At 40.9% G+C, this 19,762-nt stretch overlaps 5 protein-coding genes across 5 annotated transcripts in view; all 5 read right to left on the bottom strand.

The window, feature by feature from the left end:
- Positions 1-236: 236 nt before the first annotated feature.
- On the bottom strand, positions 237-2,499 carry gnpda1 (glucosamine-6-phosphate deaminase 1). The gene is made up of 7 exons (XM_084009819.1): positions 2,372-2,499; positions 1,992-2,119; positions 1,509-1,610; positions 1,237-1,419; positions 928-1,112; positions 659-833; positions 237-543 (listed from the first exon to the last, which is right to left on the bottom strand). The coding sequence occupies exons 2-7, from the start codon at positions 2,113-2,115 to the stop codon at positions 488-490; spliced, it is 825 nt and encodes a 274-aa protein (XP_083865945.1). The 5' UTR covers positions 2,116-2,119; positions 2,372-2,499; the 3' UTR covers positions 237-487.
- Positions 2,500-3,602: 1,103 nt separating this feature from the next.
- Positions 3,603-10,226, bottom strand: hspa4b (heat shock protein 4b). Its single transcript, XM_084008981.1, has 19 exons — positions 9,903-10,226; positions 9,212-9,269; positions 8,873-9,013; positions 7,942-8,064; positions 7,595-7,694; positions 7,330-7,463; positions 6,992-7,236; positions 6,833-6,909; positions 6,575-6,726; positions 6,300-6,406; positions 6,066-6,199; positions 5,745-5,929; positions 5,511-5,606; positions 5,238-5,393; positions 4,994-5,119; positions 4,773-4,880; positions 4,570-4,689; positions 4,301-4,462; positions 3,603-4,148 (listed from the first exon to the last, which is right to left on the bottom strand). The coding sequence occupies exons 1-19, from the start codon at positions 10,007-10,009 to the stop codon at positions 3,942-3,944; spliced, it is 2,538 nt and encodes an 845-aa protein (XP_083865107.1). The 5' UTR covers positions 10,010-10,226; the 3' UTR covers positions 3,603-3,941.
- A 1,053-nt stretch (positions 10,227-11,279) lies between these two features.
- On the bottom strand, positions 11,280-12,798 carry uqcrq (ubiquinol-cytochrome c reductase, complex III subunit VII). The gene is made up of 3 exons (XM_084010578.1): positions 12,704-12,798; positions 11,853-12,024; positions 11,280-11,457 (listed from the first exon to the last, which is right to left on the bottom strand). The coding sequence occupies exons 2-3, from the start codon at positions 12,004-12,006 to the stop codon at positions 11,363-11,365; spliced, it is 249 nt and encodes an 82-aa protein (XP_083866704.1). The 5' UTR covers positions 12,007-12,024; positions 12,704-12,798; the 3' UTR covers positions 11,280-11,362.
- Positions 12,799-14,074: 1,276 nt separating this feature from the next.
- gdf9 (growth differentiation factor 9) lies at positions 14,075-15,988 on the bottom strand (the record flags this gene model as incomplete). Its single annotated transcript, XM_084010585.1, has 2 exons — positions 14,075-15,006; positions 15,613-15,988. The coding sequence occupies 2 exons, from the start codon at positions 15,986-15,988 to the stop codon at positions 14,075-14,077; spliced, it is 1,308 nt and encodes a 435-aa protein (XP_083866711.1).
- A 1,497-nt stretch (positions 15,989-17,485) lies between these two features.
- Positions 17,486-19,762, bottom strand: part of sowahab (sosondowah ankyrin repeat domain family member Ab) — a 3,451-nt gene continuing 1,174 nt past the window's right edge. The window contains exon 1 of the mRNA XM_084009412.1: positions 17,486-19,762. This exon is cut by the window's right edge and continues 1,174 nt beyond it. Within this exon, the coding sequence (XP_083865538.1) occupies positions 19,358-19,762 (405 nt within the window). The 3' untranslated portion in view covers positions 17,486-19,357.

Raw genomic sequence — 19,762 nt, 5'->3', positions numbered from 1 at the left:
AAACTATTAAAATGGAAGAACCTCAAATTAATACATCATACATTTTAACTTGTGGCAACACTGGCATCAAGTACTCTGTGCTCCTATGTTTATTTTTATTAATATAATACCAATTGTTTGTTTAAAAAGCCATTTCTTCCAGCATCAAATCTGGAAATTGCACATTAGTTGTTCCATGTTGTCATATGACAGGAGAAACCCACAGAATATCACAGCACTACCTCCGGTCGCAGAGATGCAAAGATGAAAAATGACACTTTATTAAAAAGAACAAAACACAAATAAAGCTGTATGAACAATCACATGGATACCTGAATGGCCGGCGCAATACCAGCACCTGATTATTTCTAAAATATTTGGTTGAGGTCACTTCCAAGCATCGCTTGATGGTCAGCATCTCTACCAGAAGATGAAGGAATCATAGGAGTGTTAAGTTTAAAACAAAAAAAAATGCCTCATGAATCCACAAGGTTCGATCTTCTCAGATCTATTTTGGCACAGAGGAAAGTGGCTCCACCAGCTTGTTGTGAACATGCATCATCCCTAAAGAAAGAGAAAGCATCAACACGTTTTTTGTGACTTTTGCTTGATGCAACCTGGGTTGCGATTTATCAAAAAATAAATGTAGAAGCGCTTTCGCTTTATAATTAAAGCTCACCTTTGAAGTACTTCACAGTTTTAACCCGCAGTTCCAGGGTGGCGTCTTCATCGCACACAAATACAGTCTGAGGGTGCTGCTGGAAAGCAGACACCGTCCACATGTGATTCACGCCTTCCTCGATAGCTTTGTACAAAGCGAATGCCTTGTGTCCTCCAGTGATGAGAATCATGACCTGAGAAGAAAGTAAAAATGTGATCTGTGGACTATATAACTTGCAACTGGTGTTTTTGGTGCATCAAGTATATATGATCTTCTAGGCTTATTACCTCTTTTGCGTCCATGACTGTGCCCACTCCCACAGTCAGTGACATGGTTGGCACCTTCGAGAGATCCCCATCAAAGAATCTGGCATTGGCCATAATAGTGTCCTTGGCCAAGGTCTTCACCCTCGTCCTGGAAACCAGGCTTGAACCTGGCTCATTGAAGGCGATGTGGCCATCTGGTCCAATACCTGACAGTACAGCAGGAGTGGTTTGAATTTGACTACCGCTTCAATAATGACTGCAAAATAACTTGACACCAGAAAAGGGTTTGAGCACAGACATGAAATGTGTAGTTGGTAACGGTATATTGACCTCCGACAAAGAGCTCGATCCCCCCAGCAGCTGTTATCTTTTCCTCAAAGGCCGCACACTCTGCTTGCAGGTCGGCGGCATTACCATCTAGGATGTTGGTGTTCTCTGCTTTTATGTCTATGTGCTTGAAGAAGTTATTCCACATGAAGGAGTGGTAGCTCTCAGGGTGAGCTCTGGGAAGTCCTGCACAGGAGTTTATGACCGTTTTGTTATCACAGCTTTCAATCAGTCCTCAATGATTTTTTATATAGGGAGAAAGAATGATGACTTACCTACATATTCATCCATGTTGAACGTTTTTACATACTGGAATGAGATTTGGCCCTCCTTGTAGTACTGTATGAGTTTCTTGTAACAACCCAGGGGAGTGCTTCCTGAGGACAGGCAAAAGCTTACAATAGGAAAGCAAAAGTATCAAAGTGGAAAAGTACTGTACTGAGTGGGCATTTTATTGTGTCTCAGTACTCAAGTCTTTCCATTTCTTTTCCTCGCCTTTTACGTTGCAGTGGAAATTGTTGTGTTTTAACCTCACCATTTAAATGCGATGGCTTTTTACCATATTTAGAGTTTACATGCAAAACATGTAGTGTCACAAAATAGTATTGTTCTGATTTTAAACTCACACTCTGCATGGAGGAGACGAGCTAAATCATGTAGACAGTGCTTATAGCATTTTAACTTTCTGCAAGAATAAAACTTTTAATACTCATTTATAATACATATACACATGCAAGTATTTGCCAGCTCCTCCTCACCTGTGGGAAGTCCCAGTGTGAAATATCTGTCTGGACCAGGTTTGAAGAGTAAAATCTTGTTTCTGATGTACTTTGCAGCCCACTCGCTTGCCTGGTCGTAGTCATTGAGGATGATCAGCTTCATCGTCTTTGAGAAAAAAAAACCAAGACAAGAGGAACGTGTTGCTCGTCTGAAGAAGTTCAGCCTCGGAGTGATTCCGTTCAAATCACACCTCAACCAGACTTTAGACCCACAAAGGCAGTGATATCTTTCCAATCACAATAAAATGAGCTCACTGTGAATGCATAGGGGTTGCTCTACAAGCTGTCAAGTTTTGACGAAATCGCGGATTGTAAAATACATTTCCACACACAAATTATAACTATTGTATAGACTTTACCTTGGAGAGTGTATTATCTGCAGCTTTTTACTAGCAGCAGACAGGACCCGGATGGATCACGTGATTCTTGCTGTTGTCTCAGCTGCAGCGCGGAGCTTCCACCGCGGAGGGGAGGTGATGTTTACTGAACATCGGCTCAAAATAAGAATTAAGAAGGAAGTCATGACGCTTTGACTAGTGCTCTGTCGAGGGGTTGCAGCTTAAAAAAAAAATCACATTACTGCAGTCGCATGTTTACGTTACGTACACAAGTTACGTATATATGATATTTAACCCCGTTTTTAACCGAAATACGGCTTGTGGCAGATCATAAACAGTGGTTTGCTAAGCGACACAGAAGGGAAAACGTACATTTTCAGTTACACCTCGTCACGAGGGGTGCAGGTCCTGAACCTCGGAAATGAGTAAGCGTTTTTGCACTTCCGGTTCCCTCGTCTCCGAGTCAGTGGGTTTTTGGTTATACCTGAAATATCTGCTAAGAGAGTGAAGCGTTTTGTTTAACGATGTCACATACGTCACCAGATAGACATCCCGTGAATTTCGAAGCTTTTAAGTGTAATTAAAAAGGCGGCTGCTGACAACCGGCTAAACGGGTCGTTGTTATGGTAGCGCTCATGTGACCGCGGAGTAAACTAACGGTAGTTTTTACGGCTTTTTACGACGGCATTCACGCTTCAAAAAATCATACATTTTGATGTTCGTTTGTGGAGATTATCTCACTGTACAAAACTAAGTATTGTAAACGTTTGTTTGCCACAAAGATTATTAGCAATATTCCAAAATCCAATGCAAAACTCCCATTGACCAACTGGTGAACCAGTGCGATACTAACGGCCTATAAAAATACTTCATCCATGCACCACTTTATCGATTCAAACTCAACTTCCCTATTTTATCAGCTTATTTTACACATAAATATCCCCCACATGCAACAAATTAGTGCTATCACACCTGTTTGTTTTTTCAATTATAAAGCTGGTCTAATCGCTGTGAAAAGTATAAAAAAAAATTGTAAACCTGTACCATTTTTAGCCGTTTGCCTAAAAGCAGTACCATTTTAAGATGATGGATCCAAACACATGAGGCTCAGTCATGTAATGTAAACACCTGCTCATGCCAAACCCTCCAAATTCCAAAAATATGACCCGTGTCTTCAATGACAGCAGGACAGAAGCAATGTCATTGTAAAGGTTTGGGTATCACCGACCAAGGTAAAGAAGATGGTACGAGGGATTTTTGATAACTTTATTAAAACCATATTGTGACACAGACCAGAACACGTACAGGGCACACAACAGAAATAATTACCATTATGTGTACAGCGCTCATTGTCAAACAGGCTTATTGCGGCTGGCTTTTTGATTTATGTCATCCAGAAGAGAGGGCATGCTATGTCATCGGACAGAGATACCACCAGGAGCTGGGCTCAGTTAATCACCCTGCCCTGCTTTTGACTGTGGAGTGCAGTTACCAAAAAACACTTTACCTGATCCGATATACAACCAGGCTGCATCTCAATCTGAAAACACCAGCTCCCGTTCAGCTTCGATTTAAGGGGCGTCGGGTTGCTTTAATCAAGGTCCATCTCAGGCTTGTTGTCTGTGGTTTCTGAGGTGGGGTTGCCCGCTTTGTCAGTCGTTCCCTTGCCTGCATTTTCTTCCTGGGGCTTCTCCTGTCCGTTGACAGGCCCGTTCTGCTCTGCAGGAGTATCCTCCTTGGGAAGCTCCACCTTGGGCTTGGGTTTGGTCACAATGAAGTTACAAGCGGAGAACAGCTCCTGGAAAATTACACAAAAGGATACAACATGTAATGTTAGTAAAATAAATATAGTTTTCCTTGTAGATGGTTGACTCTCAATTTGAAATGTCTTGCATTAAATTAACTTTTCTCAGTACTTTTGTTTGTGTTCTAAATCGAGTAGACTCTCACCCTTGTTTTTCCTTGAATGTCTTTTACTTTGATGGTAGGATCCACCGTCAAGGTCTGTTTGCTTTGCTGGTTCATGGCGCTGTTCATCCACATCATTGCATCGCTGGCCTGTTTGTCTACTTTCTTCACATCTGCCTCATCCAAATGGTCATACTGCTCCTCCTGGAAATCAAAAAAGGGACATTATAATAAATAGTAACCACTGCAGGCCTCATTACTTTTATTTGTAATAAAGTCAGCAGTCTCTTAAAAAACACATTTAGATTTACCTTCATTTTGTATGCTTCCACAAATTTCATGTACTGCTGGATTTGTTTTCCCAACTCCTCAAACGCTTTAGGTCTCTGTTCAGCCTCTGTATACCTCTCCTGGATGGGCTGGCCAAGTTTCTTTAGGAAACACATAATACATGTTAGTTAAAGAAAACCAAACGTCAACCAAAACAACAGATCAATACTACAGTAATAATTACCTTTAAATCTGCCAGTTTGTCAATGTACACTTGTTTGGATTGGTCCTCTCCATCTTCATACAGCCAGTTCTCAGTATCCTCCAGCCTTAACGACAGGGCATCTCTGTCCTGAAAGATAAATTCATAACATGTAAATGAAAGACAAATCGATTGTACAGCGATTATAAAAAGATGGTAACTTTGATCGACTACATCGAGTCGGGAGCGAACGTCATACTCACACTTTCACTGACATACTTCTCCAGCATCCCATGCAGTTTGTCCCTCATTTCGTACACATACTCCTCTACATAATTCTTAGCATCATTCCTCTCCTTCTCCAGCTTGTCCTGCATGATCATCTTACCCTAAAGGGGAATCCGAACAGCAACCGTAACCGTTAGACACTTTGGAATAGATCAAGTGATTTAAAGGTAGGTGGATTTGCTGTGATGTGTGTATGCGACGGCTGAAAGTTTTAATTACCTCATTTTCTACAAAGAGGTTGAGCATGTCATCAGCTAGCTGCCACTGTGGACTGTTTTCAATTGGAAGCTCAATCACTTTTGTTTTGACTTTGGGCTTTTTGGCTTGTGGGGGCTGGTCAGACTTCTTCTCCCCTTTGGCCTCCTCTGCGGTAGTCTAAAAAGGTAAGAGAATAAGCAATGAGATTCAAAATCAATCAAGACCGCCAATGACCTAGCTGTTCATCTTATTCCAAATTTCTAAATCCAATTAAATACACGAGGAGCATCTTACATCCATCTCCTCATTCTCACGGGGGGTCTTCTCTTCTGCTTCTTTCTGACCGTCTCCCTGAGCCACCTGCTCGTCCTGATCGGTCTGCATCTTGTTCTGCAGAGGAAACCAGACTTCTTATTCTTCGTCTCAAAACAAAAAGTATACAGGAGTACACATACGGATGTGATTCTCTGTGTAAAACGACAATTTAACACGTAAAACAAAACACAGAACTTTATGTGGCTGAAGTACCTCTCCATCTTTATCGTTGGCCTGCTCCGTCTCCATGGGTTCTTCAGTCTCATCAGACTTTTGAACTTCAATCAGTGAGGCGCTGGACACACTGAAGATTCCATGGATGTTCACACGAACCTTGACCTTCACCTTGGAGCTCTCCCCGGATGCCTGTGGGGTCACTTTCTGGATCTGGAACTGGCCTGGAAAGAAACAAAAGAGTAATACAAAATATTAAGAAAGAAAAATAGATACTGGACCTCCATTTATATATGTAAGCTAAACAGAAACAGGACAGTTTGTTTTGGAGTCTTTAGCATGTTCTCTTTCGCTGCTTACCAATAGCAGGATCAGGGTAGGGTAGCTCATTAGGGCTATTGTAGTAGGCCTCCAAAGAAAAAGGCTCTTTCCGGTAGAAGGACAGCACTTTGGAGAAAGGTGCTGCGTGGTTCAAAGGAAAGACCTCACAGTCACTGTAACAGATGAATATTTCATAATTAATACACAATAATCAACACCAGGGACAGCGTGGGAAAAAAATGTAAATTATGGATTTCATTTTTTTTTTTTTACCTCAAACCTTCCTCTGCAGCTGAATGCCACTTCAAGGAGATGGGATAGTTAACAGCGTCTGTGATGGAGAATTCACGCACTTTGAAGGCAGGTGACAGGATAGCACACTGTGGAGACACAACCAGGGTTTCAATGAGAGCTGCAGTCACGATAAAAACAACACACAAACCCATTCCTTTCACATCAATAGATGCTTATTTAAGCACGGATGTGACAATTTTCTTGGGAGAAATGGGAGGGGTGATGATCATCTTCAAAACCAAAGTGTCGTATACCTGCAGGGCACATCCTCTGGCTACAGCTTCGTCAGAATTCAGTGTGGTGTTCAACTCCTTCCCAAAGAATTTGCTGATCTTCTCTTTGACAGATGGGATCCTGGAAGCTCCTCCCACAATCTCTACTGCATAGATGTCTTCCCTTTTCAGTTCTTATAGAACAAAAAACACAGTTTTAGCATGTAAACATCCATACATTAAGTTTTTTTAACTGAAAGACATCATGAAAGTGCATCACAACTGAAAAATGATACTCACTGGTGGTTTCCAGCAGACGCTGCAGTGGAGCCTCAACTCGGGCAAGGATATCAACAGTCATCTCTTCAAACTGACCCCTTGTGCAAGAGAAAACATTACGCTTTAAACAGATAAGAACCATGGATACTAAAAGCAACAAATTATTTCTTGTTTGTCTACCTGTTCAGTTTTCCAGAGACATCAATGTCATTCATGAAGCACTCAATGTTAAGTGGCAGGTCAGAGGAATTGGCGCTCATCACTCTCTTCAGTTTTTCACACTCCTGGTAAAGCCTGACCAGAGCCCTGGGCTTTGTCTTGGCATCAATCTTGTACTTCTTGCCAAATTCCTCACAGAAGTGGCTCACCAATGCCTGATCAAAGTCCCTTCCTCCCAACTCTGGGTCACAAGCTGTAGAAAGGACCTGAGAGACGAGGAAAATAAGCCAAGAGACAGTTGAAGAAACTAAACAAAGCCTCTGGTTGTTAATGAATATGATGTTGATTTAGCTACACACCTTGACTTTGCCCTTGTTAAAGGCACACACTGATGTTTGATAACCAGAATGGCCGAGATCCACAAACACAACATTCCTGGGCTTCTCCTCAGGAGCAGGGAGATCCTGTTTATAGATCCCATATGCCAACGCAACTGAAAAGGAAAATTGTTGAATTATTAATGATTTCTACTGAAATCAATACCAAAGTGTGCATTTTGCAGTCAACAATCAGGAACACGCAGGTCCATGCCCATGACCTGCCTCAAAATAACCTGGTACAAACCTGCAGTTGTCTCATTCATGAGCCTCAGGCAGTTGAGACCAGCAATCTGTGCAGCATCTACTACTGATCTCCTCTCAGCATCGGTGTAGTAGCAGGGAACCTGGTAACAACAGAAGTTCATTAATTGACCAGTGTGAACATTGGTCACGCCAACGTTGGGTGGAGCTACGCTGTAAATGACATGATGTCACCATACTCATGACGGATGTGAACTGGCAACACAAGTGAAAACACCTGTGTGGGTCAAGCATTTAAGCTTTTTTTATGCTGCCAAGAACTACATATTTGCCCCTCTGCTCATCATCAAGGGAAACATCAACAACCATGCAGGCATATGCAACACTTACAGACACAACGCAGTCAGCCACAGGCTTCTTGAGTGCTTGCTCCGCAGTCTCCTTCATCTTGGTCAGCAGCATGGCAGTGACCTGTTCAATGCTGAACACCTTCTCTTCCTCCATATACATCACCTTTAAAAATGGCCAGGCATGAGAAGGTTATTACATTTGCTGATGATTCTCCAAATCGGGTGTTCTGTAGAGCAAGTGACTTAACGGTGATGGGTCAATCAAGATATAATTATGAACCTATGCTAAAATAAAATAAATAAATTAAAATGTTGAATTAAAATTCCCTTTTCCAAACATGCACGGTTAATTTAACATTGCCACCTACGTTTACACTGTATCATCAAGGCTGCATTTCAAACTTTGGTTCTGACGACACAGACATTTCACAACTCCAAGAAGAACGTGTGCCGAGTCACAGGTGCAATAAAGTGTTGATCATCTACAAGCTTTAAGTGCTTGTTGGCATAAAACCGTCTGAAGACTCAATGACCACCAGACCGAAACCACAGGACAGAAACAAATTATTTGGTATTTCAGACTCATAATATTCAGATCTGAATATTGTAAACCACTTTAATAAACATGATTGTACCTATTTATGGGACTGTATCTATTATTTTATATTTAATATACAGACATTTTGTTGTTATTGTGAATGTGTTTTCTTCGTATATGTTGGTGTGGTAGAAACATGTCTACTTCCAGTGTACCTTCTTCATAGAATATCAATCTCTCTTCAATATGTCTGCCTTGATGAGTCATCATGAACTTGAAACTCAACTTAATAAAGACTGACAGTGCCTGAGGAGTGTTTGGAACCATTACAGGTCTTTTAGAGTCCAAATTCAATTCCACAAGGATAATTTGTAAGTAGATCCGGTGCATTTACTAAACATTTATTCCTTGTAACTCCTTAATCTTTCCTTACCTTGATGCCAGTTGTTCCTGTGGGCATTTGTGCAATATCATAGACCAGACTGTTTTTGAGGCGTTGCACAAAGGGATCCGAAAATGCCCTGCCATGAAACCTCTTAAACCCCTGGACTGTGTTCTTGCAGTTAGTGACGATCTGTTAAAAAAACATGTTTCTATTAAAAACAACTCTCTATTAAATAAGCACACCTACACAAATTATGCATTCATGACTCAAAAACTTCCTCTACGTTGCTGCTTTATTTGATGTTTGCTGTACTTAAGATTAGCTATGAAAAACACATGTATCAGGTCAGTGATCAGGTATCCAGTGTGTTTCCCCATGTAAACATACTTGGCTTTTAGCAGCAGCACCGATGGCTCGATTCCGGGGTCCAAAAGAAACGCATGCTCTGGAAACAGAAAACACAGTCCCGTTATATTTCCTACGACATGGTGTACAATGATGCAGCTTCGTATGGGTTTGCTTTAGCCGGTAATTCAAAAAATGTATTATAATAGCGAGTTCACGTAATAAAATAGTTCATGTTTGCAATCATATTTTGTTAAACTGCTTTATCGGTTTATTCCACGGATGATGGGTCTGAAAACGAGGTACAATGGATTGATAAAGCCGTTTGACAGCCGCGACACGGCCTCCTCCCATCATGCGCTCATTCATGCCTGCGGTAAAAAAAAATAAAACATCGCCGGACTAACGAGGTCCATCGTTGTCTTTACCGCGATAACATCACTGCATTTAAACACCACAAGAGGAATTTCGCCATGTGAAGTCATAACGGGATTTAATTTCTCTCATTTTTTTACAATGGTTCGGTTTAGCATTAGCTTTAGCTCTCACGTGCCGCTTCCGGTTGTGAAATCCGTTAGCACGCTAACTAGCTATGCAGTGGATGAAGCTAGCGGTGTTAGCGTTATCCATTGTGATGGAACAAAAGTGTAATGGTCCACATCCCGCACCTGCTACCGGGCCAGATACACACACACAACAAATCACACACGATAATGTACCAAATAGTACTTACGGCGTACATCGGTCGCTGTATTCGTTAGCGACTGTTTCTATCCCCCCGGCTCTGGCTACCGCTACATAGCAGTTCAAGAAACCGACGTCAAACCCGACAACTGACATCTTGGCTAACTAACTGAGCAGGATAGAGTACTGTGATTAAAAGGAAGAACGGAAATACAAGTCGGTGCTAAAAAGTGACAACGACAGCTACGGTTGGGTTCCAGTCAGCGGACGGTGATACACCCTTGTTCTTCTTCCATGAAGCTGGGTAGCAGCATGCGGTGAGCCGGCTGAGCGTGAGAGCGTTCAGGAATTTTCTCTGTCCCACCGACCAATAGGGTCCGACTGCGGAACACACGCCGCTGTTTTCATGCGCCCCCTAAGGGCAAGGAAACTTACAGCGGCTTTAGCTCTGTATATGTACACATAAAGCTTACTTTACCATAACCTTTATAATGATTTACATCTGCTAGTCACCTACTAATGCTCCAACCAACTTCCAATGGCACACTTTAACATAAAGCTCTACCCACTACAATTATACGATTAATGCAAATGCGTATCACTTCCTTTACACAAGTCTTAAACGTGATTTGTTTAATGAGACGTGACACTCTCAATGAATCATTTCAGCATTTAAATTGACTATCATTACCAAAACTCACCTCCATTTATGCAATTATTTCGTATTGTTTCATCTGTCCATTATTTTTAGTCTTTGACGTCAGAAAATAGTTTTCAAAACATGCCAATACCACTCTCTTCGATGGTGGTATCATCTTCAAAATCATCCTAGATTATTGACTACCTCACCAGCAGACGCTCAACTGAAAGATCCAACAAAATCCCTCTCATCACTGCCTACCATCTCTTCTCTTCTAGCAGATGCCCTCTAGGAGGCGCTATGGATCCCTGCCTACCAATTAATCCCGTTTCAGAACGTTTTTTTTCTCCCCACTGCAACACGAAGACTTCTCATTATCCATGGCATATGTACTTCATTTAAAAACTTTTGCATTACCCTGTAAATAGTCTCATCCTGTGATTATATGTGAATAATGTCTGTTGTGTTATTCATGTGTCTAATGTGATATTGATATCTATTTTTTTATATTCCATCACTGCTGTAATGAGCTTACTCACCATGCTGTACCAAAACCAAATTCAAACCAATCATGTGTGAGTGATTGATTCATATTTTGTGTTCCACCCACAGTCCAACAACATTCAGAAATAGACAAGCAGATGTTTAAGATCATTGGCTCCTAGCTTGATAAATTACTCAGCATACTATCAAAACTCTAGGCCCCTTAATTTTCTGTTGATTGACGAATCACTTCAGCACTAAATGTAAAAGCCACATTAAATGAACATTAATGCAATCACAAAATTTCACATAAATATTTTATTCTTTACTGGCGAAACATACAGTTGGAATTAATAACAGGGATCCTTCGGAAAGGTGGCAGTCGTTCATTCATCATTCTCAAAGTCAGCTGCAACCTTTCTCTTGCCCTGCTCATGGACATTGTTGCCCCAGGTGTATGTCAGGTACATGAGGGTCATGGCTGCAAAAGCAAGATTAGAAAACAAATTAGTCCCATCACGATATTTGCTAAATCATGAAATACCTGCAGAGATCATGAAATAAGAATAACTGCACAGATTTAACACATATCTACATGAAGAAACACAGCACAAGCTGGGGGTCAAAGCAGGTAACAGGCCAATTATGACTTCCGCCCCAGCCTAACTCCCAGGCACTTACAGTAGTAAATAGACATGATTTTTATATGAATATGATATATTTTATTCACATCACCCACTCCTACCTGAAAACAAAAATGCTCATGTTCTTATTATTTATGATAATAAAGTTTTCTTGTTGATATCATGGGATAGTGTAAACGATTTCAACAAACAATACTGAAGTGTATGATCTACTAGAAATGTAAAAACTCACGTGGGGCAACTTTGAAGAAAGAGCTTGTGAACCGTCTCCACACATTTGGGATTCCCTTGGAGAAGTAGTTGGGGAAAGCCCTCTGCTCAAAGGGGGACAGACTGTATGTGACTATATGCCTGATCTTGGCCAAGTCTCCGAAGTGGCGGCCCATGTTTACCAGAGATCTGATCTGAAATGAGAATGACACTTAAAAGGTAAATTTATCAAATAAAACAGCCAGCCACAAGCATACAAAATATTTGCACTTATAATAATAGTCCAAATAGTTCCAAAGTAGTTGGAAAATGTAATGTAAATGTATTAAAAAACACTGCATTTCCAGCTGAACTATTAAGGCTACTTAAACACATTTAAAATATACAAATGGGTCAGTTTTCAAACAGAATAATTTAGCAATAAACTAAAATATCTAACGTTACCACGGAATCTAAGTATGACTTTCTTTCTTTTTTTAAATAATGGTATTTAGGGTTAACTGGCAGTAGTTATCATTGCTATGACTGACGGACACTGTATTAGAGTGTGTTGTACTAATCACTATTGTTTCTTAATGTCTTGCTTGTGAGATTAATGACATGTTTATAAAACCACAAACAAATACGCTAAACGAGCTGTATAGAGCACAGTGCCAGCCAACTAGCTGGTCAACGAGCTCCAGTAGGCTAACGTTAGCTGCTAAGGTCCTTGAAACGTTCTCTTGACTCATACAATATCGTGGTCGTTTAAACGAAATAGGCCTAAACTTAAGTTACCCTACTACAAATAAAGCAGACGTATCTCCCATATTTAGGTGTTAAAAGAAAATGGCAGAGAGCCTACGCCGTTTAAATCGTGACATTGAAGCTTACCTTGCTGTTGCTAAATGCTATTATTCCCTTGTGAAGTTCCGGTGTCCTTCCGTTTTATTTCAACACCGCTTGGTTGTTAATACTGAGGGCGCTACTGCCACCTAGCGGAGCGGAGTTTGTTCACGCTAAAGATGATGGGACGAATCAACTCTTTCTTCTGGCTCCACCACCAACTTGCAGGTGTCCAAATGACAGACATTGTATACTCAATAAGAAGTACAGATACTTGTGTTAAAAAATACTATAAAAAATAAGTATAAGTGAAAAAGTACATGCTCTGAAATGTACTCAAAGTATAAAGTGTTCCTGAAGAACGTTTCTTTTGCAATGCCAACTGAAAAAAATATTTCCCATCAAATGCATTTAAACTAAAGCAACAAACCGGAGTACAGATACTCGTTTTAAAGATGTACTCACTTGATGTAATAACGTGCATTAGGAAGGACCAGTTAGACTCAACACTCAGGACAGAACAAACTTCATTGCAACAATCAAAAATCTTTAGTGTGTTTTAGTGCATAAATATTCTCCCCAAAATGTACAGCCAGCTGCATGCAGACAACATTTATGCATGTTATGTTTCTTTTTTCCAACTTTTTGTCTACATATTTTCACTATTGGAAATCCCAAAACTGAGCACAGACACACAGTGAATTCATTCAATTTGCATAAATAGACATGACATGCATTTAGTCACATTCAACCAGTACAAATTCATAAGTATGCTCGCAATTCATACCTAAGCAGTCACCAGAAGTAATAAATACACACTGAACCCTTGACAATTTTCATTCTGGACATTATGAAGTCAGCTGCCATTCAGACAGCTGTCTCAAATCCCCAGGAATAAAATTATATCTAAAAGGTTTGATAAGAGTTTGTGACTGTTTTTTCATCTTTTTGTCCAGAACAGGGCTACTTAAAACTTGGCAAATGTGTTAAATTAAAGAATAATGACAGACCACCCACCCAAAATAAGTTAACAAAAATATAACTTAAAATAATATACAAAAATCATACAGCACTTATTTTTCTTCTTCAAGTGTGTCAGATTCAATACTATGTTGCAAACAGTAAGTTGAAGAATAGGATGCACTGGCAGCCTTTCTTGTCATGCCTCAACAAAAAGGAAATTAATGTCAAACTTCCACATTTTTCCCTGGGATAAAATACTTTTTGTTTAAGTAAACATACCTGCTCCAGATCAAACTTCATGCACAACGATTTTATAAATTCATGATATCACTGAGCCTTGTCAGAATATCCAAAACTTGGATAAAGTCCACCTGTGATGACTGTTGAGGAGGTTAGCACTGATGTTCTATTCTATAAGGGGAAAAAAAAAAAAGAACAGACAAGTTGGTAGTGAGCTTAGCGACATGTACACCTAGTGGCAACCATGTCTTCAAACTCCTTGTAGACATAGGAGCCGTCCTCCTCAAAGATCATGACGCTCAGGGGACTGTAATGGGAAGGAATGCACGAGGGCCGGGGCACGGAGGAGTCCAGCTTCTCATAGATGATGTTTTGGACCATGGTGTGGACAGGGGATCCGTAGATGAAGCCCACGGTCCTCGGACAGATGCCTCTGCAGTACCTGGGGTTGTACTTTGGTGGAAAAACAATCCAGTGGTCCAGTTTGAGCTGGCTGAACCGCACTCTGAAATCATACAAGGCACAGTTGCTCGTCTGGAACTCAGAGCTCGGAAGAAGCTCCGGCAGGTGGATATCCAGACTTTTATCGCCCCGTTTGCTCTTCAGAGATTCCCTCTTCCATCTCCTCTTTTGCCCGATCTTCTGCACCGGCTTGAAAACCATCTGCTTGTGAAACGTGTTTGCAGCCGACGCTGGCCATTGACCCGCTCTGGCACTGAACAGAAACTTCTGATGGGCTATTTTGCTGGTGTCATTGAGATACAGAATCAGAAGAGGGGACCTCAGGGCAAGCTTCAGCGGGCCTTTGCGCCCATAACCGCTCGCTCTCTGTTCCTCTGGGCAGGTGACGTTGATGAGCAGGTGCAAGTTCTTCTTCTGAAACTTTAAGAGAGGCTGGAGATACATGGTGACGTCAACCTCCACCCAGTTCCTCCTGTTCCTGATTGTGCCGACGGTGAAGTTCACAGCATGGTGGACCCCAGAACACAGCGGACACTGATACGAGTGCTCCTGCTCCTTGAGACTGAGGTGGCATACAGAGTTGATAGGCGCTGCATGGTCGAAATTGTACAGCAGGGACGACTTCAGAAGCTGTTCTTTTCTTCTTACTTGATCAACGCTGTAGGAAAGATCCTGCATAAAACTCTCTGAAGGAGGATAAGAGAAAAACATAACACGTCAGTCTCACAAATGTCCATGCATCCATGATTACACTAAAAACTAATTATCCGGAACAAACATGTCCGCATGCCTGTTGCACAATGTCACTGACCCTTTTCACCATGACCCAGTTTAAAGGGATGCAGCAAGTTTTGGCTTTGACAGCTGTAAAGTGTAATTATGAGCCCCACTAATGACGATATGAAAACTGTTGCTGTGCCAGCCATTCCACCACAGTAGCCCCCCCAAGTTTAGGTACTGCAAAAATAGCAGACTATCACAGATTGATTGGAAGTACTGGGGTAATGATACCTTTCTCCAAGCTTTTTGGGTGTCAAGTGGTGGGAAATCTATTTCGATATAGAGCTATGTAATAAATAATGCAGGACCCTTTTAAATGGTGCAATTCACCTAACAAATATGCACTTAATGACATGACCAAACAATTTAAAAGCACAGAGAATCTGGAGGTATTGGACCCTTGAGCAGTTACAGTTTTGGACTCCACTATACATTTAAAAAAGGGACTTTTTGACCTAGTTTGTTACATAGTTTAATTTTTCATATTTAATAACTCAGCTCGTTTCACTCACCTTTATGACTTTGTGCAAGACATTCATCTTGTGGCTTGATCAGTCGGACTGTGTTGTAGATTTTATTCCCGTCCAGACTCCTCTGCACCCTGGAGGACTTCTTGTAAACCTCCGCCAGATATTTCATGTACCTGTGCTCGGGTTTCAGCTTCTTCTCCAGTCCCGGGTTCCACCTCGACCCTCCGTGCTCGGACAGGGCCTTGAGCAGCGGGGAGAAGATACTGCCGTAAGGGTAGGAGGGGTCACCCAGGTCGTGCAGCGCGTTGGAGCCGGGCGGAGAAGATCTAACCAGCGGGCAGCTGCAGATGACCAGCAGCAGGAAAACACTCGTGCGAAAAATACGAAAAACAGCTGACATCAGCGTAAGTTTTTCCATTGTAAATAACGAGCCCACGCAAAACTTAAGAGAGACTCTCCGCTGAGAGCTCCAGGTAAACAGGGCCGGACGACGAACACGTGCTGATCAACACGCACAGGTGTTGCCAATCAACTCCATCACTTTTTCAGCTATAGAGACAGAACTCTTGACTTGTTCGGTGTCAGCCATGATGGCGGAATTAGCGAGAGGCTAGTTTTAAATGATAATTATATTTAATTAAAAAAAATAAATGCTGAAGCCTATCCAGATTCCATGATTCTCATCAGATATGGAAATGTAACAAAACAAACCATGCCAATTAAGATTTTATTTTAAGCTTTTATTTTGAAGACATAACCTCGCAACGTCCGGTTGAATCTGGAGAAACACCGTTTAATATTAACCTGCTGAAGATATATTTTACTTAATAATAGCACTCGTTTTGTTTGCTATTAAATACTCCCGATAAGCTAATTTAACATATAAACGTTTTGAAGCTGTAGAGAAATGTAACAATGGTGACCTACGTATAGCCGCTAACGTTTGTTAGCTAACAAAGTAACGTTCACGTTAACGCTAATATGTTTAATATGAAATGTGACGTTACTGATATAATGGCTAACAAGCGTAGCCAGGTTATTATTAATTACTGTTTGAGGCACGCAATCCCCAGAAGCAAGGTAATATGTGCTAATGCTAATGCTAATGTCAACTAACGTTTGCTAATGTAAACCTGTAACTAGTAACGGTAACCGCTAGCTAAGTGGCTGACTAGCTTCGGCCAACTCTGCCAGCTAATGTTGCTAATGTGTCATTTTTACAGTTTGTGGGAAAAAAAGACATGTATTAATAATGGAATATTATTGTTCATAGGGCCAATGATTTACGACCAGATGTGGTGCAAGAATGGCTGACGAGCAGGTAACAATAACGTTATAGTTCTCAACTCACTGCTGAAATATGACAAAATAAAGCTACTTTAGCGACTTTACAGCTGCTGACCGCTAGAGGGCAGACAACAAATAGCATATCGAAGCGTTGATGAATACCACTGTATCAAATATGAATATGCTTTAATGTAGTTTTTCATCAGTCATTCCTTTATTTACAGATATACAAACTACTTTAGCTTAGAGGTTTTGTTTTTATGTGCAGAGGTATGTGTGTGCGCCAGTTTTCAACTTGGTTAGTAGAGCACAGGAACAACTCATGCTATAATTTGAATCAATGTTGTCCAGATACATGATCTCTAAAAACTACAATTAATAATTTAATATTTGAGGCTTGTCTGATGTTAATGCAGTGTTTGTTTCAGTTAACCAATTTGATTATTTTATGTACATTCATTAAATGTAATATCAGCTGGAAAATATTCTTACTAATACATTCCTATCATTGGGTGGTTCTTATTTTCCAATTTCTGCAGATATAAAACTAACCCGTTTTGTCAAGCTGATATGGCACATTATATAACTTAAACTGTATAGTATGTAAACGTTTGTACTTTGCAAGCGTATAACATGTTTAACATATCAACATGGTCAAGTTTTAATTACCATTATAAGTCTTCTTATCCTATTGTTACAATCATGTTTGCATAACTCCAGTGACCTTTAATAAACGTGAGTGATAAAATTAGGAATCCCTGCCCTCTACTGGCCTGAAATATGAAGAGCAAATAAGAGACAACATCGCCCATAATCTTAACTCTTGAAAAACAAGTCAAACAAGATGGTACAATAAACCGAGTAGGCAAATAAATGTTCTGTGGTGGGAATCACTATAATCGGCCTCCTGCGGTGGCCACAGATAAATAGTTTGTGTTTGACTTTGCTGCGTCACTTTCTTTTAAAACACTCCCATTATCACGCTGTCAACGTGCAGCTTTTTGTTCAGTGGTTGTCAGGCAAGTGTTGGATAATACCTTTGATAAGATGTCGGGGCATGAACCAGTTTCTTTGTGTAGGGGTTTCTTTCTGATGTACCATCCACAGGACAAATTTAAGTTTAGCACCAAAAAAATTACACTGTTTGTGCCAGCACTTTCAGGGTAATTGTGGCCTCTAGGGACCAGTAGCTGGGCTTAAAACATAGCTTGTAACTGTAAACTAATACTATAAGGTATACTTATCTGTGTATTATACTGTTTTGAAGTAGCTTTAAGTTTACCAAAGAGTTATATACTTTTCCATTTCGGGCTGACAGGAAATGATACAAGGCCGACACCATTCCACAGTATTGTTGAGCCACCTTTGATCTTGAGCTGAACTATTAAAGAAGCGACATGGGAAGCATGTGGTAGATTTCCTTTTAGGATATTTCAGTTGCCCTGCAAAGGAAAGTTTTGAGGTGGGATGTAACACATAATGTGTCCTATGCTGAATTGTTTTTGCCGGGATCATTATGCAAGCAGCTTCTTTTCCAGGTAACAAGACAAAGGACATTGTTCTGGCGGTTTTGCTCATGACTTTATTGTATGAGCTCCCACTCTTTTCATGTCGTCTGGAATTGTGTTTCTCTGGGTCAGTTAAGGACACAGGGCACAAAAAAATAAATAAAAAAATGCAGGTTTCTGTTTTCGAGCATGCCAGATCTGGGAGAATGCCAGGTTGTCTTCCACTTAAGGTTTATTTCTTTACCATTTAAATGAAACCTATACTAACTTAATCTTTGCCTTTTTTTCTCTAATCATTACTTCAATGATTAATTACTATGTGATATTTGGGTCATGTCGTCCCACGATAATAGGGGACCTTTCTCATTCATTACAGCTGAAGTTCACAAAGAGATTGATAAAGGAGACATTCCATCACCCAGTCTGGTGGCCTGCTTTGCATAACTGGCCCCCACACACGTCCCCTTTACTTTTACTGAACTGAAGAATTGGCTTTTGTCAAATATTTCAACAAGTAACCAATGTTTTCTCGTCACCCAGTTTGAGGATAACTTTAATTTTGATGATCAGAATATCGTAAAACATCGTCTGTTTTCACATTTCCTCAAACTTAGTCACAAATCAAGAGGTCTACAGATGTATTACACAATAAGTGATGCAAAATTAAGTTAATATCACCGATTGTTTGTGTTAGTAAGAAAAATAAATTAGTTCAAAGTAACGTCGTTGTTAATACATGGAATGAAAGTAAAGGGAATTCAATTATGAAAACCATTCATAAATAATACATCCAGCAGTGATACACTGTACAAGGGAGCTACACTGATAGACTACACATCTGGAATTCAGTTATAGACTTTAAGTGATCTAAAGGATAAATGAAGGTTTACCTTGTTTTATATCAACATAATACACAATATAAGACTTTCTCTGTCGCTGGTTTAATATCGAGAGAGCTGCAGCTGAAGCTCCTTATGTGATCCGTGTGATTCTCACCAGTCGTGAGCAAACTTATTAGTGGTCTTCTGCTTCTTCCCCATGTGAGGCTGGAACAGCTTACTGATGGTGTTGAAGCCCTTTGGGTGCTCTCTGTAGTCCTCGTCCTCGGCCTTCTCCCTGCTCCTGCTCTGGCCTCCCATCAGCGCTCTGACCTCCGGCGACACACCTTCGCCCAGGTAGTGGAAGGCCTTCTTGCCGTCATAATCTCTCTCATTCACATTGGCTCCGTACCTTTGCACGAGCGAAACCATGACGTCACTGTGGCCGTGCATGGCCGCGACGTGCAGCGGCGTGTAGCCCCCGTGCGCCTTGCTGTTGACGTCGACGAACGCGCCTCTGTTCCTGGAGATGTCCACCAGCGTGCGGATCATCTCGCCGTTGCCGTCCTTGGCGGCCCA

This window comes from Eutrigla gurnardus (genome assembly GCF_963514095.1).
Source record: "Eutrigla gurnardus genome assembly, chromosome: 5".
NCBI lineage: Eukaryota > Metazoa > Chordata > Actinopteri > Perciformes > Triglidae > Eutrigla > Eutrigla gurnardus.
The sequence above is the reverse complement of the archived record's forward strand: the minus strand, read 5'-3'. Positions and strand labels throughout refer to the sequence as shown.

Excerpts from the sequence above, each read along its gene's own strand:
- gnpda1 (XM_084009819.1), bottom strand. The coding sequence starts at position 2,115 with ATGAAGCTGATCATCCTCAATGACTACGACCAGGCAAGCGAGTGGGCT. Across the intron at positions 1,611-1,991 it reads CACACTGGGACTTCCCACAG|GAAGCACTCCCCTGGGTTGT; the intron begins GTGAGGAGGAGC and ends GCCTGTCCTCAG. Across the intron at positions 834-927 it reads CAGTCATGGACGCAAAAGAG|GTCATGATTCTCATCACTGG; the intron begins GTAATAAGCCTA and ends CTTTCTTCTCAG.
- hspa4b (XM_084008981.1), bottom strand. The coding sequence starts at position 10,009 with ATGTCAGTTGTCGGGTTTGACGTCGGTTTCTTGAACTGCTATGTAGCG. Across the intron at positions 7,695-7,941 it reads TGGCTGACTGCGTTGTGTCT|GTTCCCTGCTACTACACCGA; the intron begins GTAAGTGTTGCA and ends TGTTGTTACCAG. Across the intron at positions 4,149-4,300 it reads ACATTCAAGGAAAAACAAGG|GAGCTGTTCTCCGCTTGTAA; the intron begins GTGAGAGTCTAC and ends GTAATTTTCCAG.
- uqcrq (XM_084010578.1), bottom strand. The coding sequence starts at position 12,006 with ATGGGCCGCCACTTCGGAGACTTGGCCAAGATCAGGCATATAGTCACA. Across the intron at positions 11,458-11,852 it reads TTTCTTCAAAGTTGCCCCAC|CCATGACCCTCATGTACCTG; the intron begins GTGAGTTTTTAC and ends TTGCTTTTGCAG.